At 46.3% G+C, this 18,163-nt stretch overlaps 1 protein-coding gene across 3 annotated transcripts in view; it reads right to left on the bottom strand.

The window, feature by feature from the left end:
- Positions 1–17,952, bottom strand: part of LOC139565288 (voltage-gated inwardly rectifying potassium channel KCNH6-like) — a 45,765-nt gene extending 27,813 nt beyond the window's left edge. Inside the window, exons 1-7 of one of the 3 annotated variants that reach the window (XM_071385488.1) lie at positions 17,289–17,952; positions 12,604–12,834; positions 2,464–2,616; positions 2,178–2,281; positions 1,624–1,963; positions 1,476–1,526; positions 573–787 (exon numbers count right to left, since the gene is read on the bottom strand). In XM_071385488.1, the coding sequence (XP_071241589.1) occupies positions 573–787; positions 1,476–1,526; positions 1,624–1,963; positions 2,178–2,281; positions 2,464–2,616; positions 12,604–12,834; positions 17,289–17,364 (1,170 nt within the window). In that variant the 5' untranslated portion in view covers positions 17,365–17,952. The remainder of the gene's footprint in view (positions 1–572; positions 788–1,475; positions 1,527–1,623; positions 1,964–2,177; positions 2,282–2,463; positions 2,617–12,603; positions 12,835–17,288) is intronic. The other 2 variants (XM_071385490.1, XM_071385491.1) reach the window with 2 other exon arrangements.
- Positions 17,953–18,163: the final 211 nt, after the last annotated feature.

Genomic DNA, 18,163 nt, shown 5'->3' with positions numbered 1-18,163 from the left:
AGAAAGCTTGCAACACAGGAAGTCAGACCTGTCACGCCCTGAACCTTAGAGAGCCTTTTTATATCTCTATTTGGTTTGGTCAGGGTGTGATTTGGGTGGGCATTCTATGTTCTTTATTTCTATGATTTGTGTTGCTATGTTTTGGCCGGGTATGGTTCTCAATCAGGGACAGCCGTCTATCGTTGTCTCTGATTGGGAATCATACTTAGGCAGCATGTTTTGCCACCTTAGGTTGTGGGATGTTGTTTTTTGTTAGCTCTGTGTAGCCTTCAAGACGTGACGTTCGTTGTTGTTTTGTTGTTTTGTTTGGTGTTCGGTTTTAATAAAGAAGCATGAACACGTACAACGCTGCACCTTGGTCTCATCCTTCCGACGAGCGTTACAAGAACGAAGAGATGTAAATCCACCACTTCTTAATAACCCAACATTCCTTTTACATAATATCGCACATGCCGTTCTGAAAAAGCTGACTTTAAAAATCCCTTAATAAATAGGCAGAATACAGGTTGAGTCAGGCAATCACATGGTTGTGGTTGTGTGATATGAGTGCTAGTGAGGACCTTGTGTCTCACCTGTGTGACATGTGTGACCTTCTCTGTGACGTCTCGGTGACGGTCCTTTACTTTGCTGGGAGCGATGATCTCGATGTCAGTGGGCGAGGGCGGTCGCAAGAGGTCGGAGGCGAAACTGAGTGTGAGGGGGTTACGAGTGCTGGTCCTGCGAGTGCTGGTCCTGCGTCGTATCAGGTCCGAGTCTGAGGTGGAGCTCAGAGTACCGGCCTTCAGGTCTGCACACAACAACACTCATCTCTCATTACTGTGTCTCTATCTACTTTCAACGACTAGTTTACATATTATATTATCATTCAAATCCTTTATTTAAACTGCAAGTAACACATTCAGAACTAAAAATATAATGTGTTATAATGCAATTTTCATTCCTCTAGGTGAGAAACATCTTGGTTTATACTGAGCAAAGCATCTGAGTGAGAAAGATACAAAGAAAGTGTATTATCTATTTCACTTGTTTTGGCAATGTAAACATATGTTTACATATGCAGGGATGCATGTATTCCTCTACATTATTTCCCTGGGGTAGATGGGAAGTCCACAGCCCTACACTCCATAGCCCATAGTATTAGCTGTGTGATGAGTAAAGGATGGCCTCTGAGTGACTGGGACTCCTATAGACCTGACACACACACACACACACACACACACACACACACACACACACACACACACACACACACGCGCACACGTACGCGCACACGTACACGCACACGCACACACACACACACACACACACACACACACACACACACACACACACACACACACACACACACACACACACACACACACACACACACACAGGCTATAGGTTAGAGGCATTGATTAGTGACCCTGCTGCTGCACATGCTCAGTGCTTGAGGAATGGGAGTGAGGATTCGCATTTTCTAGAGAACAGAATACCTCCAACAGGCCCAGGTAGCTTTGGCTTGGTTTGTTTTGATTCAGATGGAACTGTAAGAGTAGACAGCCACATTTCTTCCTGTCAGAAGGGGTACAAAAATGGCAACAGACTACACTTTTGACTGGGTACACACACACACAAACTCACTGCTGCTGGAGCGTGGGTCTCCTGGTCGGCCCGACTCGGCCCTCATGCTGTCGAGGTCATCCAGGGAGGAAGCTCTGCGGAGGCTGCCGACAGTCTCTCTGGAGCGGCTCCGGGGCAGGACCGTCCTGGGAAAGGCTGCACTGGAGAAGGGGCTGCTGGGGAGGAAGGGCACGCTGGGTTCCAGCCGCTCCGACAATAGGGACAGCAGTTTGGGGGAGTAGTGGCTTGCAGGCTGGGAGGACTCGTGGTCCTGCTCTATCAGCGCCTCTGTCTCAGACTGCATGCAGCTCTCCTTGGACGGGATACGGAACTCTTTCAGAGGGATCTCTTCACTGTTGGGCTGAATTAGGGAAGCAGGAAGAGGACAATCATAGGTTAAATATTGTACTAGATTTCTACTTACTGCTAAATGTATGTGACTGAAGCTATATTCATTACAAAACATAAGAGATACAGGAACTGAAATAATCAAGATATATTATATGTAAGGTCATATTTAGACGAGTACTGTGTGTATAGGCCTATGTGTGTATGGGAGTCTCTGGGCACCTTACCTGTAGGTAGTCCACCACCACCCCCTCAAACTGGTCTTTGGCGAGGGAAGACCGACGCATTGCACGTACCAATGGCAGTCTCAACTTCAGCCTGTGACTCTGCCCTGAGAAACCACAGAGGGCTTATACATACACTTTACATAAATACACCTACAGTACCAGGATGTAGTCACATTCTGTATGTTATAACACAGCTACATTCAACATGGAATAAACAGGTTGATGCAGACAGACAGACAGACAGTATCACACACACACACACACACACACACACTTCCACACTGACCTGCCCATACCCAGCCCTGGGCCACCCTCTGTCTCAGACCTGGTTTCTTGAGGGAGGGGTCAATGATTTCCTGGAAGTTGAGGATGAACATGATGACCTGTCCCTCCGCTTTCTTCACAGGAACAACATCAATCAGACAGGGCCTGCAGGTCCCTGCAGGGGGGAGAGACATAACATTATAAAGCTGCTGATGGCCATCCTAACCTGGGCTCAAAGATAACTAAGTAGACTTCAGGACAGCTCAAGTAACTATAAATATTGTTTCATCTTATCTGACTGTGCTCTCTTTAACACTGAACACATTTAGACGCAGAGTCTCAGGTTTCATGGTTGGTGGGCTGTTACTGCAATCTCATTTCAGTTTTATGTGGAGAGGCCTTTCAAACAGCAGTACAGTCTTGTAGTTTCTTTCCACGACTGGATGTTTTCCCAGGGCATTTATGAGACCCTCCTTTCTGTTTAAGTGAAGCCAGGGTGGGGGCTGTCAACATGTCCTAGCATAGGAGAAACAGATAGAGGGGGGAGGCAGCAAATGAGATATAGAGGGAGATAGAGAATAAGACCAATCAAAATGTAGACAGAGTGTAGGAAGAGGGGAGGGAGAGAGCGGGCGAGAGGGAGAGCTAGAGAAAGAGAGAGAGGAAAAAAGAAAGCAAGAGAACTACAGAAGAGAGGGGAATAGAGTGGCATATCAATCGTAGTACTGAGCGATTAGTGCTTTTGAGGTGCATTCTTCTGTCTCTTCTGTAGTAGGCGTAAATGAAACACAGACCGAACAAGTAGATGTGCAATGGATTATAGTTATTGTAGTTAATTACCATGTTTTATGCACTAAACTATGTAGAATATTGACTTGTTCGAAACTACAACTCCCTACTACAAGTTCTCGAATTGTTCCGCATTGACCTCTGCAGCAGAGGTAACTCTAGCTCATCCTTTCCTGCGGCGGTCCTCATGAGAGCCAGTTTCATCATAGCACTTCATGGTTTTTGCGACTGCACTTGAAGAAAAGTTTAAATGTTCCTCATTGACTGACCTTCATGTCTTACAGTAATGATGGACTGTCGTTTCTCTTTGCTTATTTAAGCTGTTCTTTCCATAATATGGACTTGGTCTTTTACCAAATAGGGCTATATTTTGTATACTACCCCTACCTTGTCACAACACAACTGATTGGCTCAAACGCATTAAGAAGTAAAGAAATTCACAAATTTACTTTTAACAAGGCACACCTGTTAATTAAAAGGCATTCCAGGTGACTACCTCATGAAGCTGGTTGAGAGAATGCCAAGAGTGTGCAAAGTTGTCATCAAGGCAAAGGGTGGCTACTTTGAAGAATCTCAAATATAAAATATATTTTGTTTTGTTTAACACTTTTTTGGTTACTACATGATTCCATATGTGTTATTTCTACAATGTAGAAAATAGACAAAATAAAGAAAAACCCTTAAATGAGTAGGTGTGTCCAAACCTTTGACTGGTTCTGTAGGTAGAAGCTTACGAATAACATTTTGGGTGAGTTTGGACATTTACAAGTGAATGTGAATGAGAGACATTGTGCAAATGAACAAAGTTTTGAAACATGCTTGTCTGAAGGACGAACAGTACTGGCTCTGGAGCAGCATGTGTACATGCTGTGTCTGTGTGGAGTCCGGAGTCGCTAGGGCAACGGCTCTGCTCGGAGAAAATGGGGGAGGAGACGGGCCGAGAACAGAGAGGAGAAAAAACGCAAGGAAATCAAAAGATAGCAGTAGCAGTTGTACAGATAACTCATCCAAAGTGCTTTGACTTCTCAAACATGGCAGAAAGCTAACACAATATGATGCCTCGTCACCTTATTAATTCAGCACTTACTTAGATACTGTGCATTCGGAAAGTATTCAGACCCATTCACTTTTTCCACATTTTGTTACATTACAGCCTTATTTGTCCTCATCCATCTACACACAATACCCCAGAAGGACAGAACAAAAACTTGTAGCAAATTTATTAAAAATAAAAACTGAAATATCACATTTACTGTACATAAGTATTCAGACCCTTTACTCAGTCCTTTGTTGAAGCACCTTTGGCATTGTTGACTTTCAATATAAAACACAACCCCGTCAATACACAGATGGACTCACCTGTTCCTGCTTACTCCCCTTGTGCTATAACACAAACAAACATGTGACTGGCTCAACTGATCTGGGGAACTACGGTAAGTCTCATAATGTAAAATAATGTGACAGGTGAAAAGAAGAACATGATCTGCTTTATCTCCTAACGCTCTCCTAACACATTTCACAAGTTGACTGCAGGTACTTACCTAAAAAACAGACACAAATATTACAATTTATTGAAAAACTTCAAAGAAACAGTTTCAAAGGTATTGACGGTATTGAAAAACCATCCTGTGGCTATTTCCAAATACCCTGGTATACGGGTATACTGCCCAAGAATAATTGATTCCCATTCAAAATCCTATTTTCCCTAACCCCTAAACCTAAACCTAAACCTAACCCTTAACCAAACCCTAACCCTAACTCCAACTCTTAACCCCTAATCCTAATTGTAACCCTAATATAACGGACTTCTTCATCCTCCTCTGACGAGGAGTAAGAAATGTCGGACCAAGATGCAGCGTGGTGAGTATCCATTTTAATATGAATACTTGAAACAAACAAAATAAACGAACGAAGACGAAACAGTCCTGTAAAGTGACAACACAAACACAGGAACACAGTAACAGGAACAATCACCCACACCCCACAATACAAAACAGGCTACCTAAATATGGTTCCCAATCAGAGACAACGACAAACACCTGCCTCTGATTGAGAACCATATCAGGCAAAACACATAGAAATAGACAAACTAGACATACAACATAGAATGCCCACTCAGGTCACACCCTGACCAAACAAAACATAGAAACATACAAAGAAAACTATGGTAAGGGCTTGACACCTAACCCCTAAACCATACCCCTAAGCCTAAAACAGCCATTTTCATTGTGGGGACCGGCAAATGTCTCCGGAGTCATGTCCCCAGGAAATGTCCTTGTTTTACACTCACACACACACACACATTAACAAACAAACACATTCATTCAGTTTTAGGATCAATTAAGATCAATCAAGTACAGCAACATAATGCATTTTTATTGTGTATGATGAATTGTACCCATTTACAATTAATTCGTGCTTGTGTGCGCACCTGCGTTCATGACTGTATGCATTACTGGGATACAAAATAAATAGATGTTCAGTGGATTTGAGCTGGCTCATTGACAATATTTCCATGACAACAAGCTCTCCGACACGGCACTTCTCATGCCCAAATGACCAACGTAACGGCATTGTGTCTACAGCCTCACTAGCCAGGTCTGTTTGCTTGTCCCTCTGTCCTTTGCAGGGGTCGCGAACAAACTGGAAAATAATGGAACAGAATCAGAACCAGACCAGGGAACGAAAGTGATCTATATTGTTCTGGAACAGAACCATTATTTAAAAGTCCTATTAAAAAAATGCAACAAAGCGCCTATGCAAAGCTCTTCCTCTGTCAATCATTAACTTCTTCCAAAGTCTGCCAGCTGAAAATCTTTGCCAGTGTGTGTGCGTACGTGTAGTCTATCTGCCCCTCAGAAGCATAGCTGCAGCCTGCGGACATTACAAACATAATTCAGAAGATAGGGAGAGAGATTTTTATCTGCAAGAGGCCTTAATGGCTGGACATTCTCAACTTCTGTCGGAGATGATGACTTCCATAAAGCAGATTTCTGATCAACTTTCTCCTGCAACCGCTTCTGCTCCAGTTCATCAGATTCAAGTGCCCGTGGCAGTTAACCCCCTGGCTGAACCTCGTCTGCCGCCTCCCCAACGGTTCTCAGGTGATCCGAGTGGTTGTAAGGGGTTTTTCACCCAATGTTCTCTCTCCTTCGAGCTGCAACCCTCGTCATTTCCCACCGACCGGTCCAAGATAGCATATATCATCACCCTGCTGTCGGAAAAAGCCCTAGCCTGGGCTACTGCTGTGTGGGATGCCCAAAGTCCCTGCTGTGCCAGCTACTCTACCTTTGCTGAAGAATTCAAGCGAGTGTTTCAAGGTCCTACCAGCGGTCCTGACTCAGCCAAACAGCTCCTGACTCTCCGCCAAGGTCGGCGCAGCGTGACGGACTATGCCATCCAGTTCCGCACGGTGGCAGCAGCGAGTGGCTGGAATGACGAGGCGCTCACAGTGTGCTTTTTGAAGGGTCTTTCCGACACCATCCAAGATGAACTGGTCACTCGGGAACCACCGGACAACCTCGAGTCCCTGATCAAGTTGGCTTCACGCATAGACCAGCGTCTGAGAGAGAGAGAGCTCAACCGTAGATCTCTCACCCTAGCTCCTATCGGTCCCAGCTCCGAGTCTCCACCTTTATCCCCGCTGACTCCACCGGAACCCATGCAGGTTGGACGCATCTCCCAGGCTGAGAGAGACCGCCGGATGAGGGAGCGATGCTGTCTATATTGCGGCAAACCGGGCCATTTCCTCTCCACGTGTCCCGGGCTCCAGGGAAAACGCACTCTCCCGTGCAGGCCTGGGAGGACGGTAACGGGAAACATAACCTCCTCTCATCCATCCAACTCCCGCCTGCTCATTCCAGTTACCCTTTCCTGGGACAACCACGAGCTTCCCCTTCAAGCCTTGGTAGACTCTGGAGCCGCAGGTAACTTCATGGATGGTGTCTGGGCGAAGGAGAATGGCGTTCCCTCTGAACCTCTAAGTGACCCCATAAGGGTTACTACGTTGGATGGAAGCCCTTTGGGATCTGGACTTGTCACTCGTGTCACTACCCCCTTGCGTCTTTCAGTTTCCCAACACCAGGAAGTGATGAACTTTCATCTGACCTCGTGTTCCGAGTTCCCTCTCGTCCTTGGATACCCCTGGCTTCACAGCCATAACCCTCACATCGACTGGTCTGTGGGCACTATCAAGCAGTGGGGTCCTACGTGCCAAGCCACTTGTATCTTCCCAAGTTCCCCGAGTTCCCCTCCCGAGTCTCTAGAATCCATCGACCTGTCCCGAGTTCCCGAGTGTTACCATGACCTCAAACCGGTATTTAGCAAACAGAGGGCCACCAAACTACCACCCCATAGACCTTACGATTGCCCCATCGACCTGTTTCCAGGCACCTGCCCCCCCAGGGGTCGGATCTTTTCCCTATCTCCTCCCGAACGAGCTGCTATGGATACCTACATCAAGGACGCTCTGGCAGCAGGCCTCATGCGTCCATCCACCTCGCCGGCGGGAGCAGGGTTTTTCTTTGTGGCCAAAAAAGACGGGGGATTACGTCCTTGCATCGACTACCGGGGACTTAATGCCATAACCGTCCGTAACCGCTACCCGCTACCCCTTATGGCCACAGCCTTTGAGCTGCTCCAGGAAGCAGTGGTCTTCACTAAGCTTGACCTGCGGAACGCATACCATCTTGTGCGGATCAAACCCGGTGACGAGTGGAAGACCGCTTTCAACACGCCTACTGGTCACTACGAATACTTGGTGATGCCCTTCGGCCTGACCAACGCCCCGGCTGTGTTCCAAGCGCTCATAAACGATGTGCTTAGGGATATGCTTAACATTTTCGTGTTTGTTTACTTGGATGACATCCTCATCTTTTCGAGCTCCCTTCAAGAACACACTAAGCATGTCAGACAAGTGCTCAAACGCCTCCTAGACAGCCATTTGTACGTTAAGCCGGAAAAGTGTGAATTCCATTCCTCTCGAGTACAGTTCCTGGGATTTGTAGTGGAACCCGGTCGAGTCCAGATGGACCCCAAGAAGGTAGGGGCGGTAGCAGATTGGCCCACCCCCAAGTCCGTTAAGGAAGTTCAGCGTTTCCTGGGCTTCACTAACTTCTACCGCAAGTTCATCAAGAACTTCAGCTCGGTGGCAGCCCCTCTCTCAGCTTTAACCAAGGGTGGCAACACAAGGTTTCTGTGGGGAAGAGAAGCTGAGACGGCCTTCCAAGGACTCAAGCAGCGCATCCTCTCTGCTCCCATCCTGACAGCTGTCCTGTCTCAGAGGGGTGAAGACAAGAGGCTTCATCCTTGCGCCTTCTTCTCTCACCGGCTTACCCCGGCCGAGAGGAATTACGATGTGGGGGATCGTGAACTCCTAGCGGTTAAGATGGCATTGAAGGAATGGAGACACTGGCTCGAGGGGGCTTCTCAACCGTTTCAAGTGCTTACGGACCACAAAAATCTGGAGTATATCCAGCAGGCGAAGCGGTTGAACTCCAGACAAGCTCGATGGTCTCTTTTCTTCAGCCGATTCCAGTTTATTCTCACCTATAGACCCGGGTCGAAGAATCTCAAACCGGATGCCTTGTCACGAGTCTACTCTCCTGCCATTCGAGAAGATACTGACATGACTGTTCTTCCTGCCGCTAAGATCGTGGCTCCGATCTCGTGGCAAGTGGAGGATACCGTGAAACAAGCTCAAGCCATCGAACCGGGCCCTGGAGGAGGTCCTGCTAATCGGTTGTTTGTTCCCAAGGCAGCAAGGCAGCAAGGTCCCAAGTCCTTCTGTGGGGGCACTCCTCTCGCCTCACCTGTCACCCGGGCGTAGGTCGCACCTTGGAGTTCATCCAGCGTAAGTTCTGGTGGCCCACCATAAAAGAAGACGTTGCCACTTTCGTCAAGGCCTGTTCCGTGTGCTGCCAGGGCAAATCTTCTCACCTCCGCCCTCAAGGACTCCTTCACCCTTTATCTATTCCCCACCGACCCTGGTCCCATATCTCGCTGGACTTTATTACTGGCCTTCCTCCGTCCCATGGTAATACTACGATCCTAGTCATCATCGACAGGTTTTCTAAGGCGGCCAGGTTTGTTCCCTTGACCAAATTACCTTCTGCCAAGGAAACAGCTGAGTTGGTGATTAACCATGTGTTCCGAGTCTTTGGCATCCCGCAAGATATGGTTTCCGACAGAGGTCCCCAGTTCGCCTCAAGGTTTTGGAAGGCCTTCTGCCAACTCATAGGGGCCACGGCCAGTTTATCTTCAGTGTACCATCCGGAGTCCAACGGCCAAACTGAGAGGATGAATCAGGAGCTGGAAACCACCCTCAGATGTATGGTTTCCAACAACCCATCCACATGGTCATCCTTCATTGTTTGGGCTGAGTACGCGCACAACACCTTGTGCTCCTCCTCCACTGGTATATCCCCGCACGAGTGTCAGTTTGGCTATGCTCCTCTATTGTTCCCGGACCAGGAGGCAGAAGTCAGAGTGCCTTCAGCCTCGAGGTTCATCAGACGCTGTCGGCTTACGTGGAAGAAGGCCCGTCTTAATCTTCTGCGTTCCTCACAGCAGTACCAACGACAAGCCAACAGACGTCGCCGTCCCGGTCCTACCCTGTACCCCGGCCAGAGAGTATGGCTCTCAACAAAAAACTTACCGCTACGGGTGGAGTCTCGCAAGCTGTCCCAGAGATTCATCGGACCCTTTAAGATTGCCAGGAGAGTCAATCCCGTTACTTTTCGCCTGCACTTACCCAGATCCCTTAAAATCAATCCCACATTTCACATTTCTTTATTAAAACCTGTTGTTTTTTCTCCCCTTATTCCGGCAGGCAGACCTCCCCCTCCGCCCCGTGTCATCGGAGGCCAGTCGGCTTATACCGTCCACCGGATACTGGACTCCCGCCGGGTGCAGCGGTCCTGGCAGTATCTGGTGGACTGGGAAGGCTACGGTCCCGAGGAGCGCTCCTGGGTTCCTGCCAAGGACATACTGGACCCTGACCTCATTCGTCAGTTCAGGGCCCTCCACCCTGAGAAGGCTGGTAGGAACGTCAGGAGCCGTTCCTAGGAGGGGGATTCTGTCAGGTTTTGGCCAGGACTGTTCTGGTTTTTTGTCACTAGATGTCCCCATTGCACCTTTTTTGTACCTTTTGTTTTCCCCTTGCTCTAATTATTGTTTGCACCTGTATGTCGTTCCCTTGTTAGTATTTAATCCCTGTGTGTTCCTCAGTTCCTTGCTCAGTGTTTGTATGTTAGCACCCAGCCCCAGCCCAAGCCTTGTTGTGAACATATATTTTTCTCTTGTTGGATTTTCCAGAGGTTCTCTGGTTTTGTTCTTTTGTATTTTGGATTAGTCTTTTGAGGTTTGTTTTTCCCTTGCTGTTTTTACCACTTTGTGGATTTTCTTTGTATTTTGGAAGATATCTATTTTTTATTAAACCACCATCTCTAGTACTGCTGTGTCTGCCTCATCTTCTGGGTTCTGCCGATTTAGTGACTGTTTCTCGCACCGGGTCCTGACAATCTGCACACGCAAGCTTGTTAGCTAGCCAGCTACTCTGGTCCAACGTTAAGCCAACTCTGAAGTTCAAAGACATTCAACATTTTTCCATAGAAGCCGCTCCTCCATAGGTATAATTCGGTGGGCCTAATTCAGATAATGCATGTCATCACAAGATCCCCAGCGTTTCAAGCCAAGCCTCCTCCTCCACTCTTTCTCGCTGTCTCCCCACTCGCAAAATTTCAGTTGCATCTCATGCCCTACACCTGTCTTTCCATAACGCATGTGAACAACTCACTGAGCTATATCGTGCCAGCTCTATAGCAAGCTTGTAAGGGGTGCGTAACCGGTGGCAGGGAAGTCAGACGCAGGAGAGCAGAACTTAGTAATAGCCGGAACAGTTTAATAGCAAAACCAACAGCATAAAAAATAACAAGATATTGGGTACAAAAACCCGTCGCGCACCAATCAACACGTGCACAAGCACTTACAATAAACAATCCCACACAAAGACAGGGGGGGAACAGAGGGTTAAATACACAACAAGTGATTGAGGGAATTGAAACCAGGTGTGAGGAAAAACAAGACAAAACACATGGAAAATGAAAAGTGGATCGATGATGGCTAGAAGAACGCCGACCGCCGAGCGCAACCCGAACAAGGAGAGGACCCGACTTCGGCGGAAGTCGTGACAAAGCTGCTCTATCCATACTGCATGATTGGAAAAGTCATTTAATGTCGATCTAAATGGAAAATAAATAAAGGTTTAAAATGGAACAGAAAGTAACGATATAAACGGGTTACTTTGGGGGGGTTGAACCGGTTCAGAACTGTATTTTATGGTTCAGTTCAGAACAAAACGATTGGAAAATAATTTTGGTTCCAACCCTGGGTCCTGTGTACATGTACAAGAGACAAAACACAGGAGCATACAAGTATTGTTAATTTTTTAAATAAAACAAAATCACAAAAGTAGTGCACTGGGCCTTTACTTGTCCTGTATTAGTGGACCTACTGTATATAGCCTTCCGTAGCATGGGCAAAAAATAAATAATCTGCACCCCCCCTATCCCCCTGCAGCACCCCCACCCCCAAACTTAGTGCAGTTATGCACAGGATGGGAATGGGGAGTGGGGATGTCACGCCCTGATCTGTTTCACCTGTCTTTGTGATTGTCTCCACCCACCTCCAGGTGTCACCCGTCTTCCCACTTATTCCCAGGGTATTTATTCCTGTGTTCTCTGTTTGTCTGTGCCAGTTTGTCTTGTCAAGTCAACCAGCATGTTTTTCTGTGCTCCTGCTTTTTCTTGTCTCTGTTTTTCTAGTCCTCCTGGTTTTGACCTTTTGCCTGCCCTGACACTGAGCCCGCCTGCCTGACCATTCAGCCTGCCCTGCCCTGACCTTGAGCCTGCCTGCCTCCCTGTACCGTTTGGAACTCTGACCTGGTTCTGAACTTTTACCTGTCCTCAACCTGCCTCTTGCCTGCCCTTTGTTGTTGAATAAATATCAGACTCAAACCATCTGCCTCCTGTGTCTGCATCTGGGTCTTGCCCTGTGTTGTTATATGTTGCAGGTGAGGTAAGCAGGCCAAGACAGCTCCACCATGTCCACTCCCCAGACAGATAAATTAGTAGATGAGAGTTCCCTGAGTCTGCAGCAGCTGGCTCCACATACTGTAACACTGCATCATACAGTAGCATTACATAAAAGTGAGAGGGAGACAGCCATGACACTTGGAGGAACCAAAATATTCTGTATGTGACCTTTACAGCACTCCCCACTATAAAGAAGGGGAGTAATGTTGTCACTTTGACTCTCTTGCTCTTTCCATCTCTTTCTCTCTGAATCTCAGTCTAACCCTCCACCTTCTCCTTACCTTCTTTGTTGTAGTAGAGGATCTCCACCTTGCGCTCCTCTGACCCTAGCAGGGCCTGTGCCAGCTGTGTCAGGGCAGTCTTCATGGTGCCAGGCCCCACCAAGAACTGGCAGGTGCAGGGCTGCTGCATGATCTCTGCCCGCGAGAAGCCAAACATCTGGCAGAAGCCCTCGTTACAGTAGATAATGCCACAGTTCTTCATCTGAGCGTTGGCTATCAGGAACTTACGATCTGGGAGGAAACCAAGGGGAGAGTCAGAGCAGATATGAAAATGTACGAATATGGTGGGAATGTGGGAAACTACAGTACAATTATAATTGAAGGCTTATTACATCAAATGCAATATGCAAAATCGGACAATCAAAGTTTATCCAACTTCAGAAACATTCAGTTATCATATTCAGGTAATGATCATTTCAAGGAGAAGTCTCTCAATCAGATACAATTCAAGTCTGGACTGTGTTCATTTCAGTATCGCATTCAACTAACCACATTCACCTCAACATCCAGTTGAAATTGGAGTAATCAAGTCTGTCCCTCTGCGGCACAAATCATATCAGTGCAATGATTCAAGATGGTCCCAGAGGGACTAATACGGAGCAGCTGGACTCAGCAATGACAGTCCGCAATCAAGATTATAATATACTGCAATAGGTTTCAGCCGTCCTTACCTAGGTTCATGAGTGTGGCTATTGTCTCCAGCGCTAATGACAATTGCCTTCGAAGTCACATCAGCTACACTGATATTGTCATACAGCGTGATATTCAATCAGTACAGTTTATGTTGAAAAGCTGCTCAAACATCTGTGCCTCTGACTGTCTCTACTCCTCTTTTTATCCCCTCGTGAAACTGAGTTACACAACTCTCATTCTTCCCCATTTAAACAAATATGAGGAGAGCGATTTGGAGCTTCACCCAGAAAAAGCAGAACCCCTTCCCCATCCTTGCTCCTCTGTGTAGAGTAAATAGGTGAGGTCGTTTGGTGGAAAGTACATCCTATCCTAAGTCATTATCAATGCCTCAGAACACAGACACCCAGACTCAGATTGTTGCTAAGCAGCAGTGGTTTGGCACACGCATCACCCGGCAGGGTGCTTACGCACGCACACACGCACACAGAGATAAGGAAGACATCAGTTTGATGGGACTTATCGGTCTGTCTCTGAGCACCCCTCTGCAGAGAGCTTTGACAATCCCAGAGTAACACAATTAATTCCGAAATGTCACCTGCCAGCACAGCAAATTAAACAAGCTGAAATCCTTTAACATGAAATTTAGGTGAAAAGTGGAACATTGCATCTTCTCTCTTTAATGTGGAGCAGCGGTGGAGAGGGTTATTTTGAGCCATACCCCTGTGGTCAACAGACTGTCTTCACACTGTGACTGAAGAACACTGACAGTGACAGGCACAGTAGTCACAGTCAGACTTACAGTAGCATAGAGATAGGGCACTACTGAGCTAGGTTATAGGCCACTACTGAGCTAGGTTATAAGCCTCTACTGAGCTAGGTTATAGGCCACTACTGAGCTAGGTTATAGGCCTCTACTGAGCTAGGTTATAGGCCACTACTGGGCTAGGTTATAGGCCTCTACTGAGCTAGGTTATAGGTCACTACTGAGCTAGGTTATAGGCCTCTACTGAGCTAGGTTATAGGCCACTACTGGGCTAGGTTATAGGCCTCTACTGAGCTAGGTTATAGGTCACTACTGAGCTAGGTTATAAGCCTCTACTGAGCTAGGTTATAGGCCACTACTGAGCTAGGTTATAAACCACTACTGAGCTAGGTTATAGGTCACTACTGAGCTAGGTTATAGGTCACTACTGAGCTAGGTTATAGGCCTCTACTGAGCTAGGTTATAGGTCACTACTGAGCTAGGTTATAGGTCACTACTGAGCTAGGTTATAGGTCACTACTGAGCTAGGTTATAGGCCTCTACTGAGCTAGGTTATAGGCCACTACTGAGCTAGGTTATAGGTCACTACTGAGCTAGGTTATAGGCCTCTACTGAGCTAGGTTATAGGTCACTACTGAGCTAGGTTATAAGCCTCTACTGAGCTAGGTTATAGGCCACTACTGAGCTAGGTTATAAACCACTACTGAGCTAGGTTATAGGTCACTACTGAGCTAGGTTATAGGTCACTACTGAGCTAGGTTATAGGCCTCTACTGAGCTAGGTTATAGGTCACTACTGAGCTAGGTTATAAACCACTACTGAGCTAGGTTATAGGTCACTACTGAGCTAGGTTATAGGTCACTACTGAGCTAGGTTATAGGTCACTACTGAGCTAGGTTATAGGTCACTACTGAGCTAGGTTATAGGCCTCTACTGAGCTAGGTTATAGGTCACTACGGAGCTAGGTTATAAACCACTACTGAGCTAGGTTATAGGTCACTACTGAGCTAGGTTATAGGTCACTACTGAGCTAGGTTATAGGTCACTACTGAGCTAGGTTATAGGTCACTACTGAGCTAGGTTATAGGCCTCTACTGAGCTAGGTTATAGGTCACTACTGAGCTAGGTTATAGGCCACTACTGAGCTAGGTTATAGGCCACTACTGAGCTAGGTTATAGGTCACTACTGAGCTAGGTTATAGGCCTCTACTGAGCTAGGTTATAGGTCACTACTGAGCTAGGTTATAAACCACTACTGAGCTAGGTTATAGGTCACTACTGAGCTAGGTTATAGGCCTCTACTGAGCTAGGTTATAGGTCACTACTGAGCTAGGTTATAAACCACTACTGAGCTAGGTTATAGGTCACTACTGAGCTAGGTTATAAACCACTACTGAGCTAGGTTATAGGCCACTACTGAGCTAGGTTATAAACCACTACTGAGCTAGGTTATAGGTCACTACTGAGCTAGGTTATAAACCACTACTGAGCTAGGTTATAGGTCACTACTGAGCTAGGTTATAAACCACTACTGAGCTAGGTTATAAACCACTACTGAGCTAGGTTATAGGTCACTACTGAGCTAGGTTATAAACCACTACTGAGCTAGGTTATAGGTCACTACTGAGCTAGGTTATAGGTCACTACTGAGCTAGGTTATAGGTCACTACTGAGCTAGGTTATAGGTCACTACTGAGCTAGGTTATAAACCACTACTGAGCTAGGTTATAAACCACTACTGAGCTAGGTTATAGGTCACTACTGAGCTAGGTTATAAACCACTACTGAGCTAGGTTATAGGTCACTACTGAGCTAGGTTATAGGTCACTACTGAGCTAGGTTATAAACCACTACTGAGCTAGGTTATAGGTCACTACTGAGCTAGGTTATAGGTCACTACTGAGCTAGGTTATAAACCACTACTGAGCTAGGTTATAAACCACTACTGAGCTAGGTTATAGGTCACTACTGAGCTAGGTTATAAACCACTACTGAGCTAGGTTATAGGTCACTACTGAGCTAGGTTATAGGTCACTACTGAGCTAGGTTATAAACCACTACTGAGCTAGGTTATAGGTCACTACTGAGCTAGGTTATAAACCACTACTGAGCTAGGTTATAGGCCACTACTGAGCTAGGTTATAGGTCACTACTGAGCTAGGTTATAAACCACTACTGAGCTAGGTTATAGGCCACTACTGAGCTAGGTTATAGGTCACTACTGAGCTAGGTTATAAACCACTACTGAGCTAGGTTATAGGTCACTACTGAGCTAGGTTATAAACCACTACTGAGCTAGGTTATAGGCCACTACTGTAATTGAAGTTCAGTGCTAATCAGAGCCATTCCTCTTATTTAAACAACTGGATTTCTTCTTTGCTGAATGGATCAATAATGTTTTGTTTGAGTGGGTTGCAAAGAAATTCTGGGGCAGTTTCTGAGTGCGCAATAGTCAACTACGATACCATTTAATTCAAGACAAAAGCACGAAAACGAAGAGGAGGCACTGTGGGTGTAAAGTGTGCTATGATGTGCTGCATAAGGCCCTGTTCAAGAAGGATATTACTCAGTTATATACACTAACAGAGTGTGTAGTAGTGGTTAGTGGTCACATGCAAACTCTGTAAAGTAAAGACATTATGTACTCTTTCTATCAGGATCCAGTGGTCTGACCAGTTTAAGGACGGAGAACATGTTAACTCATGCAAAATAATCTAGTGCAGCATGTGAATTCATGCAACATGTGGAAAACATAGGCAGGTGCAAAGACATACTAAACACACAAACCTATAGTATTAACATGACAATTTGGCATGTTCAGCACATACATACGGACATAACCTAAGTTTTAACTTCAGTCAAATGTCAGATAGGAGGAGTATTGCCAGAGGGTCTTGGACATTTACAGGGCAATGCAGTAACACCTGTTCCATGCCATTAACGCCCAGGCCATAGTACAGGGGTTACACCAACAGGCAGGCAGACAGGCAGACAGACAGACTTAAACTGAAGCATCTACTTGATTACAGAAACAGCCATGTAGCACTCATATTAGGATCAATAGAAACTGGGGGGGGGGGGGGGGGGCACAAGGGACCACTAGACAAATGCATTTATCTTTACATTTTATTACACTTTGCATGGTTGAAAGGTTAAATGGAAAAGGCATTCACTTTCATTTCTAACCAGTCAAATTGTTTGTTGTTGGGATTATACAGTTATAACAGTTTGCTCATTGTCACATTATGTTATTACTTTTTCAAGCATAATGTAAAGTGTGTCCACTTACTTTGTCCATCGAATTTCCGGATAATGGTGTCCAGATAAGTGTTCTGGAGGGCTACGTGACCGCGTCTCACAGGCATTTTGACGCAGAAAGATGAGACTTCTCCGACGCATGAACCTCCAGAGTTTTAAATAAATCAAATTAAAGACGAAGTAGGGAAATACCCTATGCAAAAATGTCCCCGCATACAGGCGGGTGCAAAAAGTCGAATTCAATATCCGATGGCTGGTGAGCAAAGCGACAAGGAAAAGTCACAAGGCAGCAGCGGCGAGGACCAGTTGCTAGGGCGATAAAAAAAGGCGCTCGCTCCACAGGAGAGAGAACTGGAAGCCGGTTTTTGCGTGCGGTACACAGGAAAGTCTAAAAACGGTATTTCATAAGTCATAAAACGTTTCACTTTGCCTACAAAATAGTAAATAGGCTCTACAATTAGTCTAGCTTTGCCAGTCGTTATCATCTAACGAAGAGGAGAAAAACCAACACCGCCCTCCCCGTCAACAAGATCAAAGAGAAGTGAAAGAAAAGGGGTAAATCGAAGTCTTCACCACTACGTTTCATCCCGACAGTAGAAGAAGCTACTATTTGACGAATCTCGGATGCCCTCCCCATTTGACAGGGTTGACCAAGCACTGCGCGGGGCAGGGGGAGTCATCATCCCACCAGACGCGCCTGCCACTTTTTGACAGTGAGCAGAGACACCCTCATCAACTGCCTCGCTGCACATCACAAGTCTCTACGCTCAAAATAGTCCCCCCCCCCCCCCTCTCTCTCTTTGGCCTCTGAAATGCTCCTCTTCATTTCTTTAATCTCAATAAATGACTGGGTGAAGCTATCAGTCCAGTGTGTTTGTGTATGATCCATAAATGTTTCATTTGGGG

Source organism: Salvelinus alpinus, chromosome 36, assembly GCF_045679555.1.
Source record: "Salvelinus alpinus chromosome 36, SLU_Salpinus.1, whole genome shotgun sequence".
Lineage (NCBI taxonomy): Eukaryota > Metazoa > Chordata > Actinopteri > Salmoniformes > Salmonidae > Salvelinus > Salvelinus alpinus.
This window is presented reverse-complemented; position numbering and strand designations above follow the sequence as displayed.